The 23,020-nt window shown below is 37.9% G+C and overlaps 1 protein-coding gene across 36 annotated transcripts in view; it reads left to right on the top strand.

Moving 5' to 3' along the window:
- The window catches only part of Mycbp2 (MYC binding protein 2, E3 ubiquitin protein ligase), a 233,430-nt gene that overhangs the window by 25,707 nt on the left and 184,703 nt on the right, over positions 1–23,020 (top strand). For all 36 annotated transcript variants that reach the window (XM_011244896.3, XM_017315794.2, XM_017315789.2 and 33 more), the window contains exons 3-5: positions 6,620–6,835; positions 14,791–14,944; positions 22,271–22,467. In XM_011244896.3, the coding sequence (XP_011243198.1) occupies positions 6,620–6,835; positions 14,791–14,944; positions 22,271–22,467 (567 nt within the window). The remainder of the gene's footprint in view (positions 1–6,619; positions 6,836–14,790; positions 14,945–22,270; positions 22,468–23,020) is intronic.

Below are 23,020 nucleotides of genomic sequence, written 5' to 3'. Positions count from 1 at the left end.
ATTTGGTTTATAATGTCTGTTAGTTCCAGCATTTCTCTATTTAGGTTTTTGTCTGGGTGACCTATCTATTAGTGTGAATGTGCTAGTAAAGTCTCTCTCACTATCAGCGTGTGAGGGGCAATATGTGGTTTAAGCTGTGGTAGTGTTTCTTTTACAAACTTTGATGCCCTTGTTTTAGAAAATTAGATGTTAAGAATTGAAATGTCATCTTGGTGGGGTTTCCCTTGATAAATGTGTAGTGTCCTTCCACATTTCTTTTATTTAGTTTTTGTTGGAAGTCTGTTTTGTTAGATATTAAAATGGCTACACTAGCTTGCTTCTTAGGTCAAGCTGGAGTATCTTGCTTGGAGTATCTTTTTCCATCCTTTACCCTCAATGATATATATATATCCTTGATGTTGAGGTGTGTTCTTGAATGCAGCAGAAGAATGGATCCTGTTTTCATATATAGGCTTTGTCTTTTTTATTGGGAAATTAAGATCATTGATGTTGAGCAATATCAATGATTGTTGATTCCTGTTACTGTGGTAATGGTAGTGGTGATGGTGGTGTGTGTGTATTCTTCTTTTGATTTTGCTGGTGTGAGTTTATGTTTTTCTGGGTATAGTTAGCCTTCTTAGTTTAGAGTTTTTCTTTTAGCACCTTCTTTAGGACTAGGTTTGTAGATAGATACTGTTTAAATTTGTCTTTATCATGTAATATCTTATTTTCATCTATGGTGATTGATAGTTTTGCTGGGTATAATAGTCTTGGCTGTTTTCAATGGCCTCATAGAGTCTGTAGCACATCTATCCATGACCTTCCAGCTTTTAGAGTCTCTGTTGAGAAGTCAGGTGTAATTCTGATAGGTCTGCCTTTATATATCAGTAGCTCTTTTTCCATTGCAGCTTTTCCTTTTCTTTCTTTTTCCCGTACGTTTAATGTTTTGACTATTGTAAGCGGACTTTCTTTCTTGGTTCAATCTATTTGGTGTTTTGTATGCTCTACTACCTTTATAGGCATATGCTTCTTTAGGTTAGGATAATTTTCTTCCATGATTTTGTTGGATATCATTTTTCTGGGACTTTGAGCTGGGATTCTTCTTTTATTTCTATTCTTAGGTTTCGTCTTTTCATAGTGTCCCAGATTTCCTGGATGTTTTGTGTCAGGAATTTTTTAGGTTTAATATTTTCTTTGACCAATGCATCCATTTCTTCTATCATCTCTTTAATGCCTGCAATTTTCTCTACCATTTCTTATATTCTCTTGTTGAAGCTTGCCTCTGTAGTTCTTATTTGAATACCTAGATTTTTCATTTCTAGAATTTCCTGTTTGTTTTTCTTTATTGCTTCTTGGGTTTTCTTAGGTTTCTTTAAGGGATTTATTTATTTCTACAATTGTTTGTTTGTGTTTTCCTGTATTTCTTTAAGGGATTTATTCATCTCCTCTTTAAGGACCTTTATCATCTTCATATAGTTATTTTAAGGTATTTTTCTTGTACTTCAGCTATGTTGTAATATTCAGGGCCTACTTTGGTAGGATAGCTGGGCTCTAGTGGAGACATGTTGCCCTGGCTGTTGTTGTCCAGCTGTCCAGCTATTTACTGACCAAACCATCTCCTCAGACCTTGGTTTCTTAAGATTTATATATGCTTATTAGTGTGCATCTAATTCTGTGTGATATGACTGCCTCTGTGACTTATCATTGTCAGGATGCGGAACAGTTTCATCTTAGGATTGCTGCCCTTTTACCACCCTCATAGCCATTCACGTCATTTCTCTCTTTGGTTGGTGGTTTAGTCCCTGGGAGCTCTGGGGGTGGGGTGGAGGTCTGATTGATTGATATTGTTGTTCTTACTGTGGGGTTACAAACCACTTCAGCTCCTTCAGTCCTTTTTCTAACTCCCCTATTGGGGATCTCAGCTCAGTCCAATGGGTGGCTGCGAGCATCCACCTCTGTATTTGTCAGGCTCTAGCAGAGTCGCTCAAGAGACAGCTATATCAGGCTCATGTCAGCAAGCACTTCTTGGCATCCACCCTAGTGTCTGGGTTTGGTCACTGTATGTGGGATGGATCCCCAGGTGGGGCAGTCTCTGCATGGCCTTTCCTTCGGTCTCTGCTCCACACTTTGTCTCCATATTTCCTCCCTTGAGTATTTTGTTCCCCCTTCTAAGAAGGATTGAAGCATCCACACTTTGGTCTGACTTCCTTTTGAGGTTCACGTGGCCTGTGAGTTATATCTTGGGTATTCTGAGCTTTTGCGCTAATATCCACTTATCAGTGAGTGGAAACCTTGAGTTTTCTTTTGTAACTGGGTTACCTTGCTCAGGATGATATTTTCTAATTTCACCCATTTGCCTAAGAATTTCATGAATTTGTTGTTTTTAATAGCCAAATAGTACTCTACTGCGTAAATGTACCACATTTTCTGTATCCATTCCTCTGTTGAGAGACATCTGGGTTCTTTCCAGCTTCTGGCTATTATAAATAAGGCTGCTATGAACATAGTGGAGCATGTGTTCTTATTACATATTGGAGCATCTTCTGGGTATATGCCCAGGAGTGGTATTGCTGGGTCCTCAGATAGTACTATATCCAGTTTTCTGAGGAACCGCCATACTGATTTCCAGAGTGGCTGTACAAGCTTGCAATCCCACCAACAATGGAGGAGTGTTCCTCTTTCTCCACATCCTTGCCAGCATTTGCTGTCACCTGAGTTTTTGATCTTAGCCATTCTGACTGGTGTGAGGTGGAATCTCAGGGATGTTTTGATTTGCATTTCCCTGATGACTAAGGATGTTGAACATTTTTTTTGGTGCTTCTCAGCACTTCCAGTTTTCTCATTACTATTGTGAACTTCTGTTCACAAGAATTTTATTGAAAAAAAAATTTTTTTTCGGTTTTTCAAGACAGGGTTTCTCTGTATAGCCCTGGCTGTCCTGGAACTCACTTTGTAGAACAGGCTGCCAGGCTGGCCTAGAACTCAGAAGTCCACCTGCCTCTGCCTCCCAAGTGCTGGGATCAAAGGTGTGCACCACCACACCTGGCATTATTGAATATTTTTGCATCAATATTCATAAGTGAAATTGGTCTGAAGTTCTCTTTCTTTGTTTGGGACTTTGTGTGGTTTAGGTATGAGTGTAATTGTGTCTTAATAGAACGAATTGGGTAGTGCTCCTTCTGTTTCTGTTTTATGGACTAGTTTAAAGATTATGGCATTAGGTTTTATTTGAAGGTCTGATAGAATTCTGCACTAAACCCATCTGGTCCTGGGCTCTTTTTGGTTGGGAGACTTTAAATACTGCTTCTGTTTCTTTAGGGGTTATGGAACTGTTTAGATGTTTTATCTGATCCTGATTTAACTTTGGTACCTGGTATCTGATTAGAAAATTGTCCATTTTATCCAGATTTTCCAGTTTTGTTAAGTATAAGCTTTTGTAGTTGGATCTGATGAATTTTATAATTTTCTCAGTTTCTACTGTTATGTCTCCCTTTTCATTTGTAATTCGGTTAATTTTGATACTGTCTCTGTGCCTTCTTGTTAGTCTGACTAAGGGTTTAACTATCTTGTGGATTTTCTCAAAGAATCAGCTCCTGGTTTTGTTGATTATTTATATAGTTCTTTTTGTTTCCACTTGGTTGATTTCAGCCTTGAGTTTGATTATTTCCTGCCTACTTGGGTGTATTTGCTTCTTTTTGTTCTAGAGCTTTCAAGTGTGCTGTCAAGTAGTATATGTTCTCTCTAGTTTCTTTTTCATGGCACTCAGACCTATGAGTTTTCCTTTTAGCACTGCTTTCATTGTGTCCCATAAATATGGGTATGTTGTGCCTTCATTTTCCTTAAATCTTAGAAAGTCTTTAATTTCTTTGTTTATTTCTTCCTTGACCAAGTTATCATTGTGTAGAACATTGTTCAGCTTCCATGTGTATGTGGGCGTTCTGTTTTGTTTGTTTGTTTGTTTGTTTTGTAATTGAAGACCAGCCTTAGTCTGTGATTATCTGATAGGATTCATGGGATTATCTGTTGAGGCTTGTTTTGTGACTGATTATATGGTAACAAATTTTGGAAAAGGTACTATGAGGTGTTGAGAAGAAGGTATATTCTTTCATTTTAGGATAAAATGTTCTATAGGTATCTGTTAAATCCATTTGGTTCATAACTTCTGTTAGTTTCACTGTGTCTCTGTTTAGTTTCTGTTTCCATGATCTGTCCATTGATTAGAATGGGGTGTTGAAGTCTCCCACTATTATTTTGTGAGGTGCAATGTGTGCTTTGAGCTTTAGTAAAGTTCCTTTTGTGAATTTGGATGCCCTTGCATTCGGAGCATAGATGTTTAGAATTGAGAGTCCATCTTGGTAGGTTTTTCTTTTGATGAGTATGAAGTGTTCTTTCTTATCTTTTTTGGTAACTTGTGGTTGAAGGTTGCTTTTATTCAATATTAGAATGGCTTCTCCAGCTTGTTTCTTGGGACCATTTGCTTGGAATTTTTTTTTTCCAGCCTTTCAGTCTGAGTTAGCATCTGTCTTTGTCACTCAGGTGCGTTTTCTGTATGTGTCAAAATGCTGGGTTCTGTTTACATATCCAGTCTGTTAGTCTATGTCTTTTTATTGAAGAACTGAGTCCATTGATATTAAGAGATATTAAGGAGATGTGATTGTTGCTTCCTATTATTTTTGTTGTTAGAGGTGGAATTATGTGTGTGTGGCTATCTTCTTTTGGGTTTGTTGAAAAAAGATTACTTTCTTGCTTTTTCCAGGGTGTAGTTTCCCTCATTGTGTTGGTGTTTTCTATCTATTATTCTTTGTAGAGCTGGATTTGTGGAAAGATATTGGGTAAGTTTGTTTTTTTCATAGAATATCTTGGTTTCTCCATCTACGTTAATTGAGAGTTTTGCTGGGAATAGTAACCTGGGCTGGCATTTGTGTTCTTTTAGGGTCTGTATAACATCTGCCCTGGATCTTCTGTCTTTTAGAGTCTCTGGTGAGAAGTCTTGTGTAATTCTGATAGGTCTGCCTTTATATGTTACTTGACCTTTTTCCCTTACTGCTTTCAATATTCTTTCTTTGTTTTGTGCATTTGGTGTTTTGATTATTATGTGACAGGAGGAATTTCTCTTCTGGTTCAGTCTGTTTGAAGTTCTGTAGGCTTCTTGTATGTTCATGAGCATCTCTTTCTTTAGATTAGGGAAGTTTTCTTCTATAGTTTTGTTGAAGATATTTACTGGCCCTTTAAGTTGGAAATCTTTATTCTCATCTACTCCTATTATCCTTAGGTTTGGTTTTCTCATTGTGTCCTGGATTTTCTGGATGTTTTGAGTTAGGAGCTTTTTGCATTTCACATTTACTTCGACTGCTGTGTCAATGTTTGCTTGCATCTGTGACTCCTAACCTATTTTCTAGATTTTCTATCTCCAGGGTTGTCTCCGTTTGTGATTTCTTTATTATTTCTATTTCCATTTTTAGATCCTTGATGGTTTTGTTCAATTTCTTCACCTATTTGGTTGTGTTCTCCTGTAATTCTTTAAGGGATGTTTGTGTTTTCTCTTTAAAGGTATCTACCTGTTTACCTGTGTTCTCCTGTATTTCTTTAAGAGAGTTATTTATGTCCTTCTTAAAGTCCTCTATCATCTTAATGAGACGTGATTTTTAAATCTGAATCTTGCTTTTCTGGTGTGTTGGAGTACCCAGGACTTGCTGTAGTGGGAGAACTGGGTTCTGATGATGCCAAGTAGCCTTGGTTTCTGTTGCTTAGGTTCTTGTGCTTGCCCCTCGCCATCTGGTTCTCTCTAGTGTTAGTTGGTCTTGCTGTCTCCCTCCTGTGAGTCTGTGAGCCTGTGATGTTAGATGTGTCAGCACTCCTGGGAAACCAGGTCTCTCAGGGTGGGATTTGGGTCCAGAGAGCTGTCCCACAGGGATAACTCCAGGGTGCAGATGGAGACCAGAAGAATCCTGTCTCCAGTTGCTCCATGGTTCTTGATCCCTGTGGTCTCCAGGCAGATCCCTCTTTGGCCAGTTATTGGAGCAAAAGTGTTTGTATCACCTGTTAACTTGGTAGTGATGGGTGAGATTTGGGTCTGGAGAGCTGTGCCACAGGGTTAATTCCAGGGCACAGATAGATACTAGAAGGCATGATGAGTTTCAGTGCAGTTTCAATGATGAAAATACCATTAAAACTATTCCATTGCTCATCATATTCCAAATGACAGCACCACTGAAGCTGATGATTAGTTTCTTCAGGTTCTGAAGTTCAGTCCATTATCATCAAGGCTGGAGCACAGCAGCATCCAGGCAGGCATGGTGCAGGAGGAACTGAGAGTTCTACATCCTCACCTGAAGGCTGCTAGCAGAATCTAATAGATTCTCAATATACTTATGTTGTCTATTTTTTAGTATTTTGAAAGGTATATTTACAAGTTACATGACGATTTAACTGTAACATATTTCTTATTTAAAGAAATATAGTCTTTTGCCCTTCCTCAATACTTTATAGAAGAGGCATTTTCTTCCTGTTTTTGGTACATGAAATATAATAAATACTGTGTTTTTATATGCAAGTTAGTTTAAACTGTCTATACTTTTATGTACAATGAAATGATAATTACAAAGAATGTAAACCAGAAATGTTTTGTTTTATATTTCAGTCTGAAAATGTGGAGAATACAGTAATTATACCAGATATCAAACTACATAGCAATCCCTCTGCCTTCAACATTTACTGTAACGTGCGGCATTGCGTTTTGGAATGGCAGAAAAAGGAAACATCACTGGCAGCTGCATCGAAAAACTCAGTACAGAGTGGAGAGTCAGACAGTGATGAGGAAGAGGAGTCCAGAGAGCCCCCAATCAAGCTGCCAAAGGTAAGCCACAGAATTCTACTTATATGCATTGCCTACTAGTGGTCTGGTTACCATACATGCCCACACATTCCTGAGATACCCTGCTTTTTCTAAAATACTGCATTAAAATAACATGGGTTATGGATAAAAATAGGTTTGGTTTGGGGTAGACCAGGAAAATTCAATGGGATTTTTAAACTGGCTAACAAAGCCAGTAATTCGGAACACAGCAGGATGAGCATCAGAAACACAGGCAGCAAGGTCAGTGGGTTGTACCTTGTTAAGGGCTGTTAGTGTGCAAAAGCAGTAGCATGGATCTGCTTGGGTGGAGGCCTTCAACAGTAGCAGAGGGAAGATCAGCTCTGAGCTGGTGAACTTCCATTAAGGTCAGCATAAAGAGGACATGATTCAGAGTAAGCCCTGGAAACAGGTAGATATTTACAGTCTTCTTGAAATAGAAGTGAAAAACTTCCTTAACAGCAACTAAACTGAAAGCTTTTATCTGCTTACTGTTTAGCTGTCTTCTTAATATTCTGCTTACCTGGCTTACGAAAAAATAAGATGAGAAACAGTCCAGTCTATACTATTCTGACATTACTTCCTATTTCCAGAAGCATATAATCTATTTCATATTATAACTGGACAAACTATTCTTAAAGTACTTTGTTCTAAGGATTGGTTTACTTTGAGATTAATTTTATCACACATCATGTTTACATATATACATATATACATACGTACATACAGGAGACGTAGTCTTTCTTTTCCTCCCTTTGTCCTTCTCCTCTGTTTCTGTTTGTTTTCTTCTTTCATAGCAATGAGGTCCTTATAATCCAACGCAAGTGCTGTTCGTGGGTTGCATCACTAGCCTTGGGGTTAGTATATGCTCCAAAGGACAAAGGGAAAACACGATCATCTCAAAATGATTATGTGTGATTCATGCACACTGTTTTCTAATAAATAAACTTAAACGTGATTCCTTTATCAAAATGACTCATATAAAATTAAATTGGTGTGTTAAATTCATCTGGTAAACTTACTTACAAGGAATCTTATAGATAGTTTTGTACATGAAGTACCTTACTTGAGTTATGGCGACAGGTGGAACTCATGTTCCTGGGCTGATTTCTCTTTCACGGTCTGCGGTGGCTGTTCCTAAGTATGCACTGTCCTTGACTGTACTGTTGGGTTCATCTCCTCTTATCTCAGAGATGACTTGGTTTCTATTTCATAAGTGAAGGGCATGACATTTTTATGACCGTCCTTGCTTCCTGACCAGCATTTTCAGAGTGTGTGTCTTCTGTCCTTTCCCCTTTCCTCTGGTGTCTAACTGCCCCTGCTCTTCTAGTCTCCTCTTATAAACTAAAATGAGTGTGCTGTCTTTTCCCTCCTGAAGGTGTAGCTCATGGTCTCTTCATTGTGATTTCTTCCACTTAATTAGGAAAGTTGGGGGGAAAAAAAAAGGATAACCCCTGGAGAATTTGTGTCGTACACTTTTTGTAAGAATATTGCACTATTGGGGGCAGGTCATACTGCACTGAATTAATCATGGTGAATAAATTTAGTATTGGGGGGGGGGAATCAGAAGTTCAAAGAAATCTTTTATACAGGGACATAAAACCAAAACTAGATTACAAAACACTTAGGAAAATTTAATTATTATACTACTTTAAAACATTAGAGTAGCCCTCGCCACCTTGGGCACGAACTCTGCGGATGGTCCCAAGGTCCCCAGAGGATGCTCCATGCCGCAGGGGCCCTAGCACACCCAGGATCTTAGGATTACTGAGGAGAATCGGCCTCCAGAGAGAGCTCTGACTCTGGAACTCAGGTGAGAGCTCCATCTTGTATCCTGCTTATCTCAGAAACCAATCCATGCAGAAGCAGCAGAGCTTCTTGGACAGGGTCTCTTTAGGTCTTCATTTTTCAGCCAGGAGGTAGAGCTGAGACCCAGACCTCTGGGCACCTTCCCTGCCAGAGGAGAGTCCGCCTCCTGGGAGGGCTCTGACCCCAGAACTCATATGAGATTGCCATCTTGTATTCCGGGTCTCTCAGAGACCAGACTGCACAGGAGAGCACATGGGCCACAGAAGCATTAGAGCTTCTCGGACAGGGTCCCTTCGGGCCTTCATCTTTAGCCAAGAGGTGGATCTGAGCTCCAGACATCTGTGCACCTTCCCTGAAAGAGGAAAGCTTACCTGCAGAGTGCTCTGACCACTGGGACTGAGGAGAGAGTTGGACTCCCAGGAGTGCTGACAGAGGCTAACAGAATCAGAGGAGGAACAAGCTCCAACCAGAGACAGCTAGAACAGCTAACACCAGAGATTACCAGATGGCGAAAGGCAAATGTAAGAATCTTACTAACAGAAACCAAGACCATTCGGCATCATCAGAACCCAGTATGCCCACCACAGTGAGTTCTGGATACCCCAACACACCCAAAAAGCAAGATTTGGTTTAAAATCATATCTCATGATGCTGGTAGAGGATTTTTAAAAGGGCATTAATAACTCACTTAAAGAAATATAGGAGAACACTGCTAAACAGGTAGAAGCCCTTAAAGAGGAAGCACAAAAATCCCTCAAAGGACTACAGGAAAACACTGCTAAACAGGTAGAAGACCTTAAAGAAGAAAACAAAAAATCCCTTAAAGAATTACAGGAAAACACAACCAAACAGGTGATGGAATTGAACAAAACCATCCAAGATCTAAAAATGGAAGTAGAAGCAATAAAGAAAACCCAAAGGGAGACAACTCTGATGATAGAAATCCTGGGAAATAAATCAGAAACCATAGATGCGAGCATCAGCAACAGAATACAAGAGATGGAAGAGAGAATCTCAGGTGCAGAAGATTCCATAGAAAACATGGACACAACAATCAAAGAAAACGCAAAATGCAAAAAGATCCTAACTCAAAACATCCAGGAAATCTAGGACACAATGAGAAGACCAAACCTAAGGATAATAGGTATAGATGAGAATGAAGATTTTCAAATTAAAGGGCCAGCAAATATCTTCAACAAAATTATAGAAAACTTCCCTAACCTGAAGAAATAGATGCCCATGAACACACAAGAAGCCTACAGAACTACAAATAGACTGGACCAGAAAAGAAATTCCTCCTGATACATAATAATCAGAACATCAAATGCACTAAATAAAGATAGAATATTAAAAGCAGTAAGGGAAAAAGGTCAAGTAACATATAAAGGCAGACCTATCAGAATTACACCAGACTTCTCACCAGAAACTATGAAAGCCAGAAGATCCTGGACAGATGTTATACAGACCCTACAAGAACACAAGTGCCAGCCCAGGCTGCTATACCCAGCAAAACTTTCAATTACCACAGATGGAGAAGCCAAAGTATTCCATGACAAAACCAAATTCACACAATATCTTTCTACGAATCCAGCCCTTCAAAGGATAATAAAGGTAGAACTCCAGCACAAGGAGGGAAATTATGCCCTAGAAAAAGCAAGAAAGTAATCCTTCAACAAACGTAAAAGAAGACAGCCACAAGAACAGAATGCCAACATTAACAACAAAAATAACAGGAAGCAACAATTACTTTTCCTTAATATCTCTTAATATTAATGGACTCAATTCCCCAAGAAAAAGACATAGACTAACAGATTGGCTCCATAAACAGGACCCAACATTTTCCTACATACAGGAAACCCACCTCAGAGACAAAGACAGACATTACCTCAGAGTCAAAGGCTGGAAAACAATTTTCCAAGCATCAGTTCAAAGAAACAAACTGGAGTAGCCATTTTAATATCGAATAAAATCAAATTCCAACCCAAAGTTGTCAAAAAAGACAGGGAGGGCCACTTCATACTCATCAAAGGTAAAATCTTCCAAGATGACTTCTCAATTCTGAATATCTATGCTCCAAATGAAAGGGCATCCACATTCATTAAGGAAACTAGTAGAGCTCAAGCCACACATTGCACCTCACACAATAATAATGGGAGACTTCAACATCCCACTCTCTCCAATGGACAGATCCTGGAAATGGAAACTAAACAGAGACACATTGGAACTAACAGAAGTTATGAAAGAAATGGAATTAACAGATATCTACATTTTATTAACAGATATAACATTTTATCCTACAACAAAAGGATATACCTTCTTCTCAGCACCTCATAGTACCTTCTCCAAACTTGACCATATAATTGTTCACAAAACAGGCCTCAACAGATATAAAATTATTGTAATTGTCCCATGCATCCTATCAGATCACCATGGACTAATGCTGATCTTCAATAACAACATAAATAATAGAAAGCCAACATTCACGTGGCAGCTGAACAACACTCTACTCAATGATAAATTGGTCAAGGAAGAAATAAAGAAAACATTAAAGACTTTTTAGAGTTTAATGAAAATGAAGCCATAACACACCCAAACTTATGGGACACAATGAAAGCATTTCTAAGAGGAAAACTCATAGCTCTGAGTGCCATGAAAAAGAAACTAGAGAGTGCATACACTAGCAGCTTGACAGCACATCTAAAAGCTCTAGAACAAAAAGAAGAAAATTCACCCAAGAGGAGTAGAGTGCAGGAAATAATCAAACTTAGGGCTGAAATCAACCAAGAAGAAACAAAAAGAACTATACAAAGAATCAACCAAACCAGGAACTGGTTCTTTGAGAAAATCAACAAGATAGATAAGCCCTTAGCCAGACTAACTAGAGGGCCCAGGGGCAATATCCTAATTAACAAAAATCAGAAATGAAAAAGGAGACATAACAACATCACCCGAGGAAATCCAAAATCATCAGATCCTACTACAAAAGGCTATACTCAACAAAACTGGAAAATCTGGATGAAATGGACATTTCTTAGACAGATACCAGGTACCAAAGTCAAATCAGGATCAGATTAATGATCTAAACAGTCCCATTTCCTGTAAAGAAATAGAAGTAGTCATTAATGGTCTCCCAACCAAAAAAACCCAAGACCAGATGGGTTTAGATCAGAGTTCTATCAGACCTTCAAAGAAGACCTATTTCCAATTCTCCTCAAACGATTCCACAAAATAGAAACAGAAGGTACTGTTCCCAGTTTATTCTATGAAGCCACAATTACTCTGATACCTAAACCACAAAAAGACCCAACAAAGAAAGAGAACTTCAGACCAATTTGCCTTATGAATATCAATGTAAAAATAGTCAATAAAATTCTTGCAAACTGAATGGAAGAACACATCAAAACGATCATCCAGCCCGGCATGGTGGCGCACGCCTTTAATCCCAGCACTCGGGAGGCAGAGGCAGGTGGATTTCTGAGTTCGAGGCCAGCCTGGTCTACAGAGTGAGTTCCAGGACAGCCAGGGCTACACAGAGAAACCCTGTCTCGAAAAAACAAAACAAAACAAAAACAACAAAAAAAGATCATCCATCATGATCAAGTAGGCTTCATCCCATGGATGCAGGGATGGTTTAATATACAGAAATCCATCAACGTAATCCACTATATACACAAACTCAAAGAGAAAAAACAAATGATCATCTCATTAGATGCTGAGAAAGCATTTGACAAAATCCAACACCCCTTCATGATAAAAGTCTTGGAAAGTTCAGGAATTCAAGGCCCATGAACTCTGCAGAGATACTTACCTGAATATAGTCCTTTTGTTTAAAATCTTAAGTGTTTTCTGTAGAAGACAACAGCTGGCATATGAAACTTTCTGTGTTCTAACTTCTGCCATCTCTGACCTTATCTTAGTTAGTGCTATGTTCTCTTCCCCATGAGCTCTATTTATTCTACTATATCTAGCACAGTGTAAATTTTAAGTCATTAGGCAAGTTATTTATTGATTTGGTTTTGTTTCTATTAAAAAATGCTTTCTTGAAGGAAGGGAATATATCTCAACTGCTTTTTTTTCTTGTACCCTAATGCACTGCTACCTACAAATTCAGAAAGAATTTACTTACTTAAGAACCAAATAAATTAGTCAACATAAAAGTATATTTTAAAATAAAATATGCAGCAAGATGAGTTTCAAGCATCGTGAGATGGGAAGCATGAATCCCAGAAAAAAATTACATAGCTCTTCCTGTATTAAAACAGGAAACATCATATAAATGAACATCCAGAACTGCCCGCTCTGAAGAATTATGAACAGTCCTTATTGTTTATATAGAGTAAGCAGCCCCACATACTCGAATCTCATAGTCTTCCTTTGCTTGAGAAAAGACATACAAATTTTGTACTTAACATTTTGATTTCCTCTAAGTACAGAGGTAGATAGAAATCTTAGCACATTTTTATTTTTTAAGTCCATTCCATCAACAAAAACTAAAACAGGTGAAAAAAATTATAGGAATGTTTAATGAATTGAAATTCTGTGCACAAACTTAACTATAGTCAAGAGTAGGATTTTAGATAACTTCTGTAAAGATGATCATATTGGTTATTTTGACCTCTTATTTATATACACATGAGAAACTATAAATGACAGCTAGAACAGCAGAATTTGTCTACAGTTAATTTCATCTTTGTCTAAGAAAACCAGTTGTGTTTCAGAATTGTAATTTTCAGTACACAAATGAGTAGCTAGTTAGATGAATATTCATTAATTGTGATTCCACATTTACCAAACACTGACTTAAAATGGGAAATGTTTCTTGTCCATAGAGGGATAGTTTGGTTAGGAAGTAAAAATGAATATACTCAGTTATACTATAATATATAACTAATATATATATATAATACAATTATAATATATATAATATAATATATAACAGAAATTTGTTTGGGGAAAGAGTTATGCACATAGCTCACTTATCCTCCACATTACGAACTCTCACAAGACAGGGTCCAGCATATCTTTATATCTCCTCTAGTGAGTTGCATAAAACAAGTATTTAGAAGGGTGCAGTTATAGTGTATAATATCTGCATCACATACAGTATAATGTAATAATCTCAACAGAAAGAATATTATCTCACTAATTTTTTCTTAGAATTATTGTTTGAAGTGTTTCTACAATTTGGCCTTATTTTAATTCCTTTTTAGATTTATTTATTTATACTGTTGCTCTCTTCAGACACACTAGAAGAGGGCATTCCCATTACAGGTGTTTGTAAGCCACCATGTGGTTGCTGGGAATTGAACTCAGGACCTCTAGAAGAACAGTCAGTCTTCTTAACGGCTGAGCCATCTCTCAAGCCCCTTATTTTAATTCTTCATGTCACTTCTGCTCATAATTTACATCCTAAAGCTATATATCTGATTCTCAAAATTGATGTTGGCTGAGAAATAGAATCTTATTTTCTAGTGTTTTATTAACTATTGGTCTTCCAAAATTATAGCAGCTCATTGTAACTTTGCTCTTACAGTCTAAAAAGATATAGTTCTTTTGCTAAAGATAGTCAGGGGTTTCTTGGCCCAATGAGGATGATTCTGATTAAATTAAAATACCGGTGGTATTTGACTGAGCCAGTTTTAGCTCCTTTAATGATCATCTTGGCCAAATGAAGGGGACACTACCTATAAATGCTAACATTGCAATTATACAATCACAGGAATGGCAAAGGTGAAATCAGTTTTCAAAGTTGCCTTTGCTATATCTGTTGTTGTCTTTATTTTAGTTTGTGAGTACTGTAATAAAGCTACTTGCGTACAACCAAATGCACTATATAAATTAACAGAGTCCATTTCTTCTGAGTGAATGCCATCTGCCCCTGAGTTTAGTTAAGGTTTCATTCAACAACCCTTGCTGTGGCTTCATTGTTTCCAAACTAATCTTTAAGCAATGCAACTAGTTCTTAAACTTGTATATTGGTCCCTGGCTTTCAAAATCTTCATGTTAAATAAATAAAAATAAGTAGTTTTTTTTTCTTTTCTGTTTAGACAACATGGCACTTTAGTATTGAGATAATGTACACACCAGAGTATAGAAAGTGTCATTTCCTTACACATTCGGAGGCCTAACTTTCTTTTCATATTAAACAGATTATTGAGGTTGGGCTTTGTGAAGTCTTTGAATTGATCAAGGAGACTCGGTTTTCTCATCCATCCCTGTGTTTAAGAAGCCTCCAAGCCCTGCTGAATGTGCTTCAAGGCCAGCAGCCAGAAGGCCTCCAGTCAGAGCCGCCAGAAGTCCTAGGTAAGATTATGCTTAGAGTGAAGCCTGTGAAGGCGAACCACGTCTCCAGTGCACATACACAAGTGCAGGAAGTGCAGTCTGCACTCACTGCACAGGGAAAGCAGGAATGTAACTTTGCTGCGTTTTACTGGAGATAGAGTCTAAAGAGTTATGGTTCATGTACAGTTGTTTCTTGGTTGTTGTAACAATAGGAGAGCAACAACACATAAGTCCTTGAAATCCCAGAATAACACCCAAACCCTAAAATCCCAATGAACCTGAATACCTGTGGCCAGTAGCAAATATGCATCTTCTCTACTTTTTACTCTTGGGCAGTGGCCCTCAGCCTGTGGGTCAACAGCCCCTTTTGAGGTCGACCCACCCTTTCATAGGGGTTGCCTAAGACCATGGAAAACACAGATATTTACTTTACAATTCATGACAGTCATAAAATTACAGTTATGAAGTAGCAATCAAAGTAACTTTGTGATTGGTTGTCACCACGGCATGAGGAACTCTATTAAAGTGTCACAGCACTGGGAAGGTGGAGCAGAAGCTCCAGACAGTTTAAACCAGCAAGGGGGGGGGGGGGAGAAACAAGTGTCACACACCTCAAGTGTACAACTGTTTCTCAAGAGAGGACATTTCTTTGTATACATCATAAACGGCAACAAAAAATTGTGTTGGGGAGAAAGGGTCTTTAGCATGATTCATTGCATACAGATATTGGCTTTTCTTCAAGTATTTATTTTTAGCGTTGCTTGCTTTTAATATTAATAACTTAGGCTGATAAATGATGGTGCTTGATGAGTTGTGGTTCTAAAGGTACCAAACGGGGGAGCCAAAGTTTTCCAACTGCTGGATACTTTTGACAAGGAAAATCTAGTTTTGTCTTCCGATCTGCATTGATGACCTAGGCCAGGTAAATAAGCCTGGTTTATTTCTGTAACATTTTATGCAGACAGTCTGTTATATACTGTGGTTTCAGATGTGCAATAATTTGTACAATACTTTATTCCCAAGTATGCCTTTAAGCAGAACAAATGTGTTTTTCTATATAGTTCCTTGCCTTAATAAATATGTAATATAAATTTAAGCAAACTTCTATTTTGTATATTTGTAAACTACAAAGTAAAAAAAAAAATGAACATTTTGTGGAGTTTGTATTTTTCATACTCAAGGTGAGAAATAAGTTTTAAATAAACCTATATATTTTATCTGAAGAAAAAAAAAACTTAGGCTGAACATAGAACCACGTAAGGAAAACAGGAGCTTGCTGCAGTGTGATGGAAATGGAGGTGATGCATACGTTTTAGTTGGCTTATTGTTTTTCTCTGATGATAACCATGGATATTCTGTCAGCCTGCAATTTTCTAGATTGTTTTAACAATATGGTAAAATATCCTCAAAGCCATAGCGATATGATTCTCAAACATTAGCCTGTATCTGAGTCATCTGTGACCCAGGTGTCAAGTTTTTCATTTAGTAGTTTTAAGCTGGACCAAACATTGATATTTTGAATAAAATTTTGGACTATACTGCAGCTGGTGGCCTGGGAACACTGTTGATTGAATTAGATTCTGATTCTGTGTTCTCTGTATCTGGCTTCACTTCATTTTTCTTTTGCCTTAAAGTGTTTTTTCTGAAACAAAGCCTTGCTTTGTAGCCCAGGCTGGTCTTGAACTTTATTCTTCCTGCCCTGGTTTCCCAAGTAGTAGGGCTAATTAATATATATGTACAACTATGCCCTACCTATTTGAATTTTTTTTAGATCCACATTTTTAGAACCTAATTATGTGCCAGATCTTTCTTTCTTTGGTCAAATATAGTGATCTAGTTTTTATGTTTACCTTGTCTTATTGGAGGAGTTGTCTGGTTCTTGCTCCCAGGCCCATGTTCCCAGAAATAAGATGTAGGTTCAAAATATATTTATAAGTAACTTGGCCATGTAGCTATGCTCCTATCTGACTGGATCATAACTTAATATAACCCATTTATTCTACCTACACTCTGCCATGTGCTTGCTTAGGTGCCATGTGTCTGTCTTCATCTCTTGAGCTTGGCAGTCTCAGAATTCTTTCTGCCTCCTGGATGTCCCACCTTCTATTCTCTCCTTTCCTGTAAGTTATAGGTCTTTTTAATGGACAGGTGATGTATCATACAATACACAAGATATTCTCTCTACAGAGGAAAGATATGCGGAGAACTTTAAAGACAGCCTATATCTCAGCCCCTGGCCCAAGGCACTTAATTGCGTCTTCCAAACAAAAGGTAGTCCAGGTTAAGGATTAGTCAATTTGCTGGTTCTTGATACAGTAGCACCAATAATCCTATTAATAGTGTGATATGTGACTCAACAGCATTATTTTGAAATTTTTACTCATTTTATATAGGAGCTGATTTTTGTTTGAGCTCTGCTATGGTTAATAAAGCATATTTCTCTAACTTTATAGCCTGGTTTTTCACTTTGAAACTTGTGCATCTTCTACTATTCTGTTTCCTCTGTACTTTCCCTTACATTCATACTTTACATAAATATTTCCTTTTAAAAATGTATCTTGTTCTAAATATTAGTCTTTGAACATGTTTTCACTTAATTATTTTCTATCAACAATTTAATTTTATGAAGTTGCCTATCTTTTTCTTAGGCGTTTGAAATACCATTATTCTGTGTGTTTGGTGTCTTGCCTTATTTTCAGGGTTAACTTCTGCTGGTTTTACTTCTGGGATTGGCTTTTCTGTATAAGGGTTTTATTGTCATTTCCCATTTCAGATTTGCTTAGTTACTGCAAACTTACGTTGATATTGCCTGGTCTTTCCCCTTTGTTCAGTCCATATCCCCTTAGCTGCCTTCTCTCACCAGCTGTTTCCCAGCTCACTCATGAACATTTACAGCACAACTGTTACTGTTACAATACCCTTGGATGGGGACAGATAACTGAAGAGAAGTTCTTACGATCTGAATATGACTAGTGGACAGAAGGAAGGGAAGAAGAGGGTGCGAATATGTGGAACTGTCTAGACATGTTCATAAGGTTTGTTTCAGTGCTAGGGAGTAGTGAAAGGCACTCTCTACTTCATTTTACCAAATAAAAAACATTTTTTTATAGAAAATATGCAAAGATGGCTATCTTTGCACAGAGGGTCAGAATTTAGTTTCCAAACCTCATAGGAGGCATTTGACAGCCTCTAGTAATCCCAGTTCTAGAGGGTCAAGTGCTTTCTTCTGGCCTTCTTGGGTTTCTAAACTCAGATGTGCATATCCACATACAGATACTCGCACACACATACGTAAACATAAAATAATCTTTAAAAATACTTTATCTTGGGCTGGTAAGATAGCTCAGTGGGTAGAGATCTTGCCACGCTAACCTGGAAAGCCCAAGTTAGACCTCCAGGACTACAGAGAAGGCAATTACTGATTCCAAAAGGTTGTCTTCTCTCTCCACATGCACACCATGGCATGCATATGCACACATGTGTACACATGTACACATGTACGTTTTTAAAACTAGAGAGGAAAATGTTTTGTTTTTTTGTTTTTTTTTCCATTTTCTATTAGGTATTTAGCTCATTTACATTTCCAATGCTATACCAAAAGTCCCCCATACCCACCCACCCCCACTTCCCTACCCACCCACTTCCCCTTTTTGGCCCTGGCGTTCCCCTGTACTGGGGCATATAAAGTTTGCGTGTCCAATGGGCCTCCCTTTCCAGTGATGGCCGACTAGGCCATCTTTTGATACATATGCAGCTAGAGACAAGAGCTCCGGGGTACTGGTTAGTTCATAATGTTGTTCCACCTATAGGGTTGCAGATCCCTTTAGCTCCTTGGGTACTTTCTCTACCTCCTCCATTGGGAGCCCTGTGATCCATCCATTAGCTGACTGTGAGCATCCACTTCTGTGTTTGCTAGGCCCCGGCATAGTCTCACAAGAGACAGCTACATCTGGGTCCTTTCGATAAAATCTTGCTAGTATATGCAATGGTGTCAGCGTTTGGATGCTGATTATGGGGTGGATCCCTGGATATGGCAGTCTCTACATGGTCCATCCTTTCATCTCAGCTCCAAACTTTGTTTCTGTAACTCCTTCCATGGGTGTTTTGTTCCCACTTCTAAAGAGGGGCATAGTGTCCACACTTCAGTCTTCATTTGTCTTGAGTTTCATGTGTTTAGGAAATTGTATCTTATATCTTGGGTATCCTAGGTTTTGGGCTAATATCCACTTATCAGTGAGTACATATTGTGTGAGTTCCTTTGTGAATGTGTTACCTCACTCAGGATGATGCCCTCCAGGTCCATCCATTTGGCTAGGAATTTTATAAATTCATTCTTTTTAATAGCTGAGTAGTACTCCATTGTGTAGATGTACCACATTTTCTGTATCCATTCCTCTGTTGAGGGGCATCTAGGTTCTTTCCAGCTTCTGACTATTATAAATAAGGCTGCTATGAACATAGTGGAGCATGTGTCCTTCTTACCGGTTGGGACATCTTCTGGATATATGCCCAGGAGAGGTATTGCTGGATCCTCCGGTAGTACTATGTCCAATTTTCTGAGGAACCGCCAGACTGATTTCCAGAGTGGTTGTACAAGCCTGCAATCCCACCAACAATGGAGGAGTGTTCCTCTTTCTCCACATCCACACCAGCATCTGCTGTCACCTGAATTTTTGATCTTAGCCATTCTGACTGGTATGAGGTGGAATCTCAGTGTTGTTTTGATTTGCATTTCCCTGATGACTAAGGATGTTGAACATTTTTTCAGGTGCTTCTCTGCCATTCGGTATTCCTTAGGTGAGAATTCTTTGTTCAGTTCTGAGCCCCATTTTTAATGGGGTTATTTGATTTTCTGAAGTCCACTTTCTTGAGTTCTTTATATATGTTGGATATTAGTCCCCTATCTGATTTAGGATAGGTAAAGATCCTTTCCCAATCTGTTGGTGGTCTTTTTGTCTTATTGATGGTGTCTTTTGCCTTGCAGAAACTTTGGAGTTTCATTAGGTCCCATTTGTCAATTCTCGATCTTACAGCACAAGCCATTGCTGTTCTGTTCAGGAATTTTTCCCCTGTGCCCATATCTTCAAGGCTTTTCCCCACTTTCTCCTCTATGAGTTTCAGTGTCTCTGGTTTTATGTGAACTTCCTTGATCCACTTAGATTTGACCTTAGTACAAGGAGATAAGTATGGATCGATTCGCATTCTTCTACATGATAACAACCAGTTGTGCCAGCACCAATTGTTGAAAATGCTGTCTTTCTTCCACTGGATGGTTTTAGCTCCCTTGTCGAAGATCAAGTGACCATAGGTGTTTGGGTTCATTTCTGGGTCTTCAATTCTGTTCCATTGGTCTACTGGTCTGTCTCTATACCAGTACCATGCAGTTTTTATCACAATTGCTCTGTAGTAAAGCTTTAGGTCAGGCATGGTGATTCCACCAGAGGTTCTTTTATCCTTGAGAAGAGTTTTTGCTATCCTAGGTTTTTTGTTATTCCAGATGAATTTGCAAATTGCTCCTTCTAATTCGTTGAAGAATGGAGTTGGAATTTTGATGGGGATTGCATTGAATCTGTAGATTCCTTTTGGCAAGATAGCCATTTTTACAATGTTGATCCTGCTAATCCATGAGCATGGGAGATCTTTCCATCTTCTGAGATCTTCTTTAATTTCTTTCTTCAGAGACTTGAAGTTTTTATCATACAGATCTTTCACTTCCTTAGTTAGAGTCACGCCGAGATATTTTATATTATTTGTGACTATTGAGAAGGGTGTTGTTTCCCTAATTTCTTTCTCAGCCTGTTTATTCTTTGTGTAGAGAAAGGCCATTGACTTGTTTGAGTTAATTTTATATCCAGCTACTTCACCGAAGCTGTTGAGGAAAATGTTTTATATCAAGAAATTTATTAGGTAAAATTATTTATTTAAATTGTTAACTTTAATTTCTTTCATCTTAAAACGTTTTAAGGAAAAAGACATTGTTCCCTTTGCTTGCCAGTAAACCATTCCAACTTAGAGTGCTTCCATATGCAGGAAGACTTCAGTGGTTGGTGACTGACTGAAAGAAAGACTGCACAGCTGAGGCACAAAGACTAGCGGGAGATGTGCAGATCAGGGGCAGATTAAAGAAGATAAAGAAGAAATGACAATAGATGGGAAAGACAAGTCAAAAGAAACGGGAAACCAAAGAGATCTCAAAGGAGAGGAAGGAAGGAAGACAGAATTAATGAAAGAATGAGTGTGTTTTAAGCACATATCTAGATTTTTGGTTTGAAAATTTTCTGACTGTAATTGGAAAAAGGAATAAGGAATGTTAAATTTGACCCTTTTTTTGGTAGCTCTGTTAACCACTGGTAGTAGATCCCATGGATCAGGAAGATGGTGATAAAAGAGGAAGACTTTACTGGGAAGAAGATACATGCTTATTTGGGGATTAGGGAAATGAAGAATTGATGGGACCTGATCCCTGGGTTCCTGTGAATGACTGAGGGAATCACAAAAGTCTTCCTGTTTTCAGAGAATTACCAAGGATTACTCTTCCTTCCCCTCTTCCTGGTCTTCCTCCTTTATCTTCCTGAGGTTTTCTCTCAGTCTGACTTGGTTTTTTTGTTTTTTGTTTTCACTCTCTTATTTTACTTTCTAAGAATTGTCAGTTCCCCTTTCCCTTTCTGCTGAAGAACCGCCCAGATGGGATTGATTCAGTCCTGGGTGGTGCTCAGGTGATTTGCTATGGTAATGGAGCAGTCATGCTTTCTTCTTTTCTACTGTGTCACTACATAGCTTTATGAATGAGGGAAAGTCTTTAATCTGCCTGGGTCTCAATTGTGTTGCCCATTAAAGAAGAAAATTATTTGTCCTCTGTCCTTGGAGAGTCCTTTAATATAAATGAATTATATGCCCCTTCTATTACTGTGAGATGTTATTTATAAATTATATTAATTATAAAGTTTTTATATTAAAGCTATAGCATTTTTCTTGTGGTTTTATAAATATGCTCATAGGGCCCAGATAGAAGGGCACATTCCTTCCACTATGAAAGTACAGTGAATAATCCTTATTTGAAAAGCTGTGACTTTAAGGATGAGTTTCTTGTATAAGCAAGATGGATTTGTATGAACGTAGACAAATTTTATTACTTCATTTACAAAAGTAAGGTATAGGACTAAATGTTCTCTAATGCCTTGTTATATAAATGTGTTAATTGTGAAGCAGTTAACTAGACAAAAACTTGAGAAAACTAATAGTTCTAGGTGCCTTAAAGTTTATATATAGTGAACAAGATATAATAAGTATGTACATTTAGTGCTCTGTACCTCAAATGAATATAATTGAATCTTGTTTTATCCACAGAGTCTCTCTTCCAGCTCCTTTTGGAAATTACTGTTCGGAGTACTGGGATGAATGACAGCACAGGGCAGTCCCTCACAGCACTCTCCTGTGCTTGCCTCTTTAGCCTGGTGGCTTCCTGGGGAGAAACAGGAAGGACACTTCAGGCCATCTCTGCTATCTTAACCAACAATGGCAGTCACGCTTGCCAAACTATTCAGGTATTTCATAGCTTTAGCTGTTAAGAAATTTCAAAGATGCTAAATTGTACTTTCCTTCATTATGTCAGTAGAAATTCTCTGCCTTTTCTCATTATATAGTACTTTGATCTCTCTGTGGTTGATATATAAATAATGTACAGCATTTGATTTAAGCTATATGTGTTTAATTTTGTATCATTTTAGATAACAAATGGATTTTGGCAAAATCTCTAAATATTTAAACTATAATTAATGAACATAATATAAAACAGTTACATTTAAAAAAATTAAATAAGAACTCCAGAAAGTGAAAAGTCAAATAATAATAGTTTGAAAATTAAAGGCAGGGGTAATAATGGTAATATGGTCAAAAGCACAAATAGTTAGCTAAAGATAAAAGAGGAAGAAATTATACAGAGTATGACAGAGAAAGAGAAAATAAAAGCCATGTACAGAGAATAAGAAAGCTAGTGTATAATAAAGCAGACTATATTAACATGTTCTAACTTCCAAAGCAATGAGAGATCAAAGTGACAAAAAACAAGTCATAGACAAGATTTACAAATGTGAGTAA

The sequence above is a fragment of the Mus musculus genome, chromosome 14, assembly GCF_000001635.26.
Source record: "Mus musculus strain C57BL/6J chromosome 14, GRCm38.p6 C57BL/6J".
Classification (NCBI taxonomy): domain Eukaryota; kingdom Metazoa; phylum Chordata; class Mammalia; order Rodentia; family Muridae; genus Mus; species Mus musculus.
This window is presented reverse-complemented; position numbering and strand designations above follow the sequence as displayed.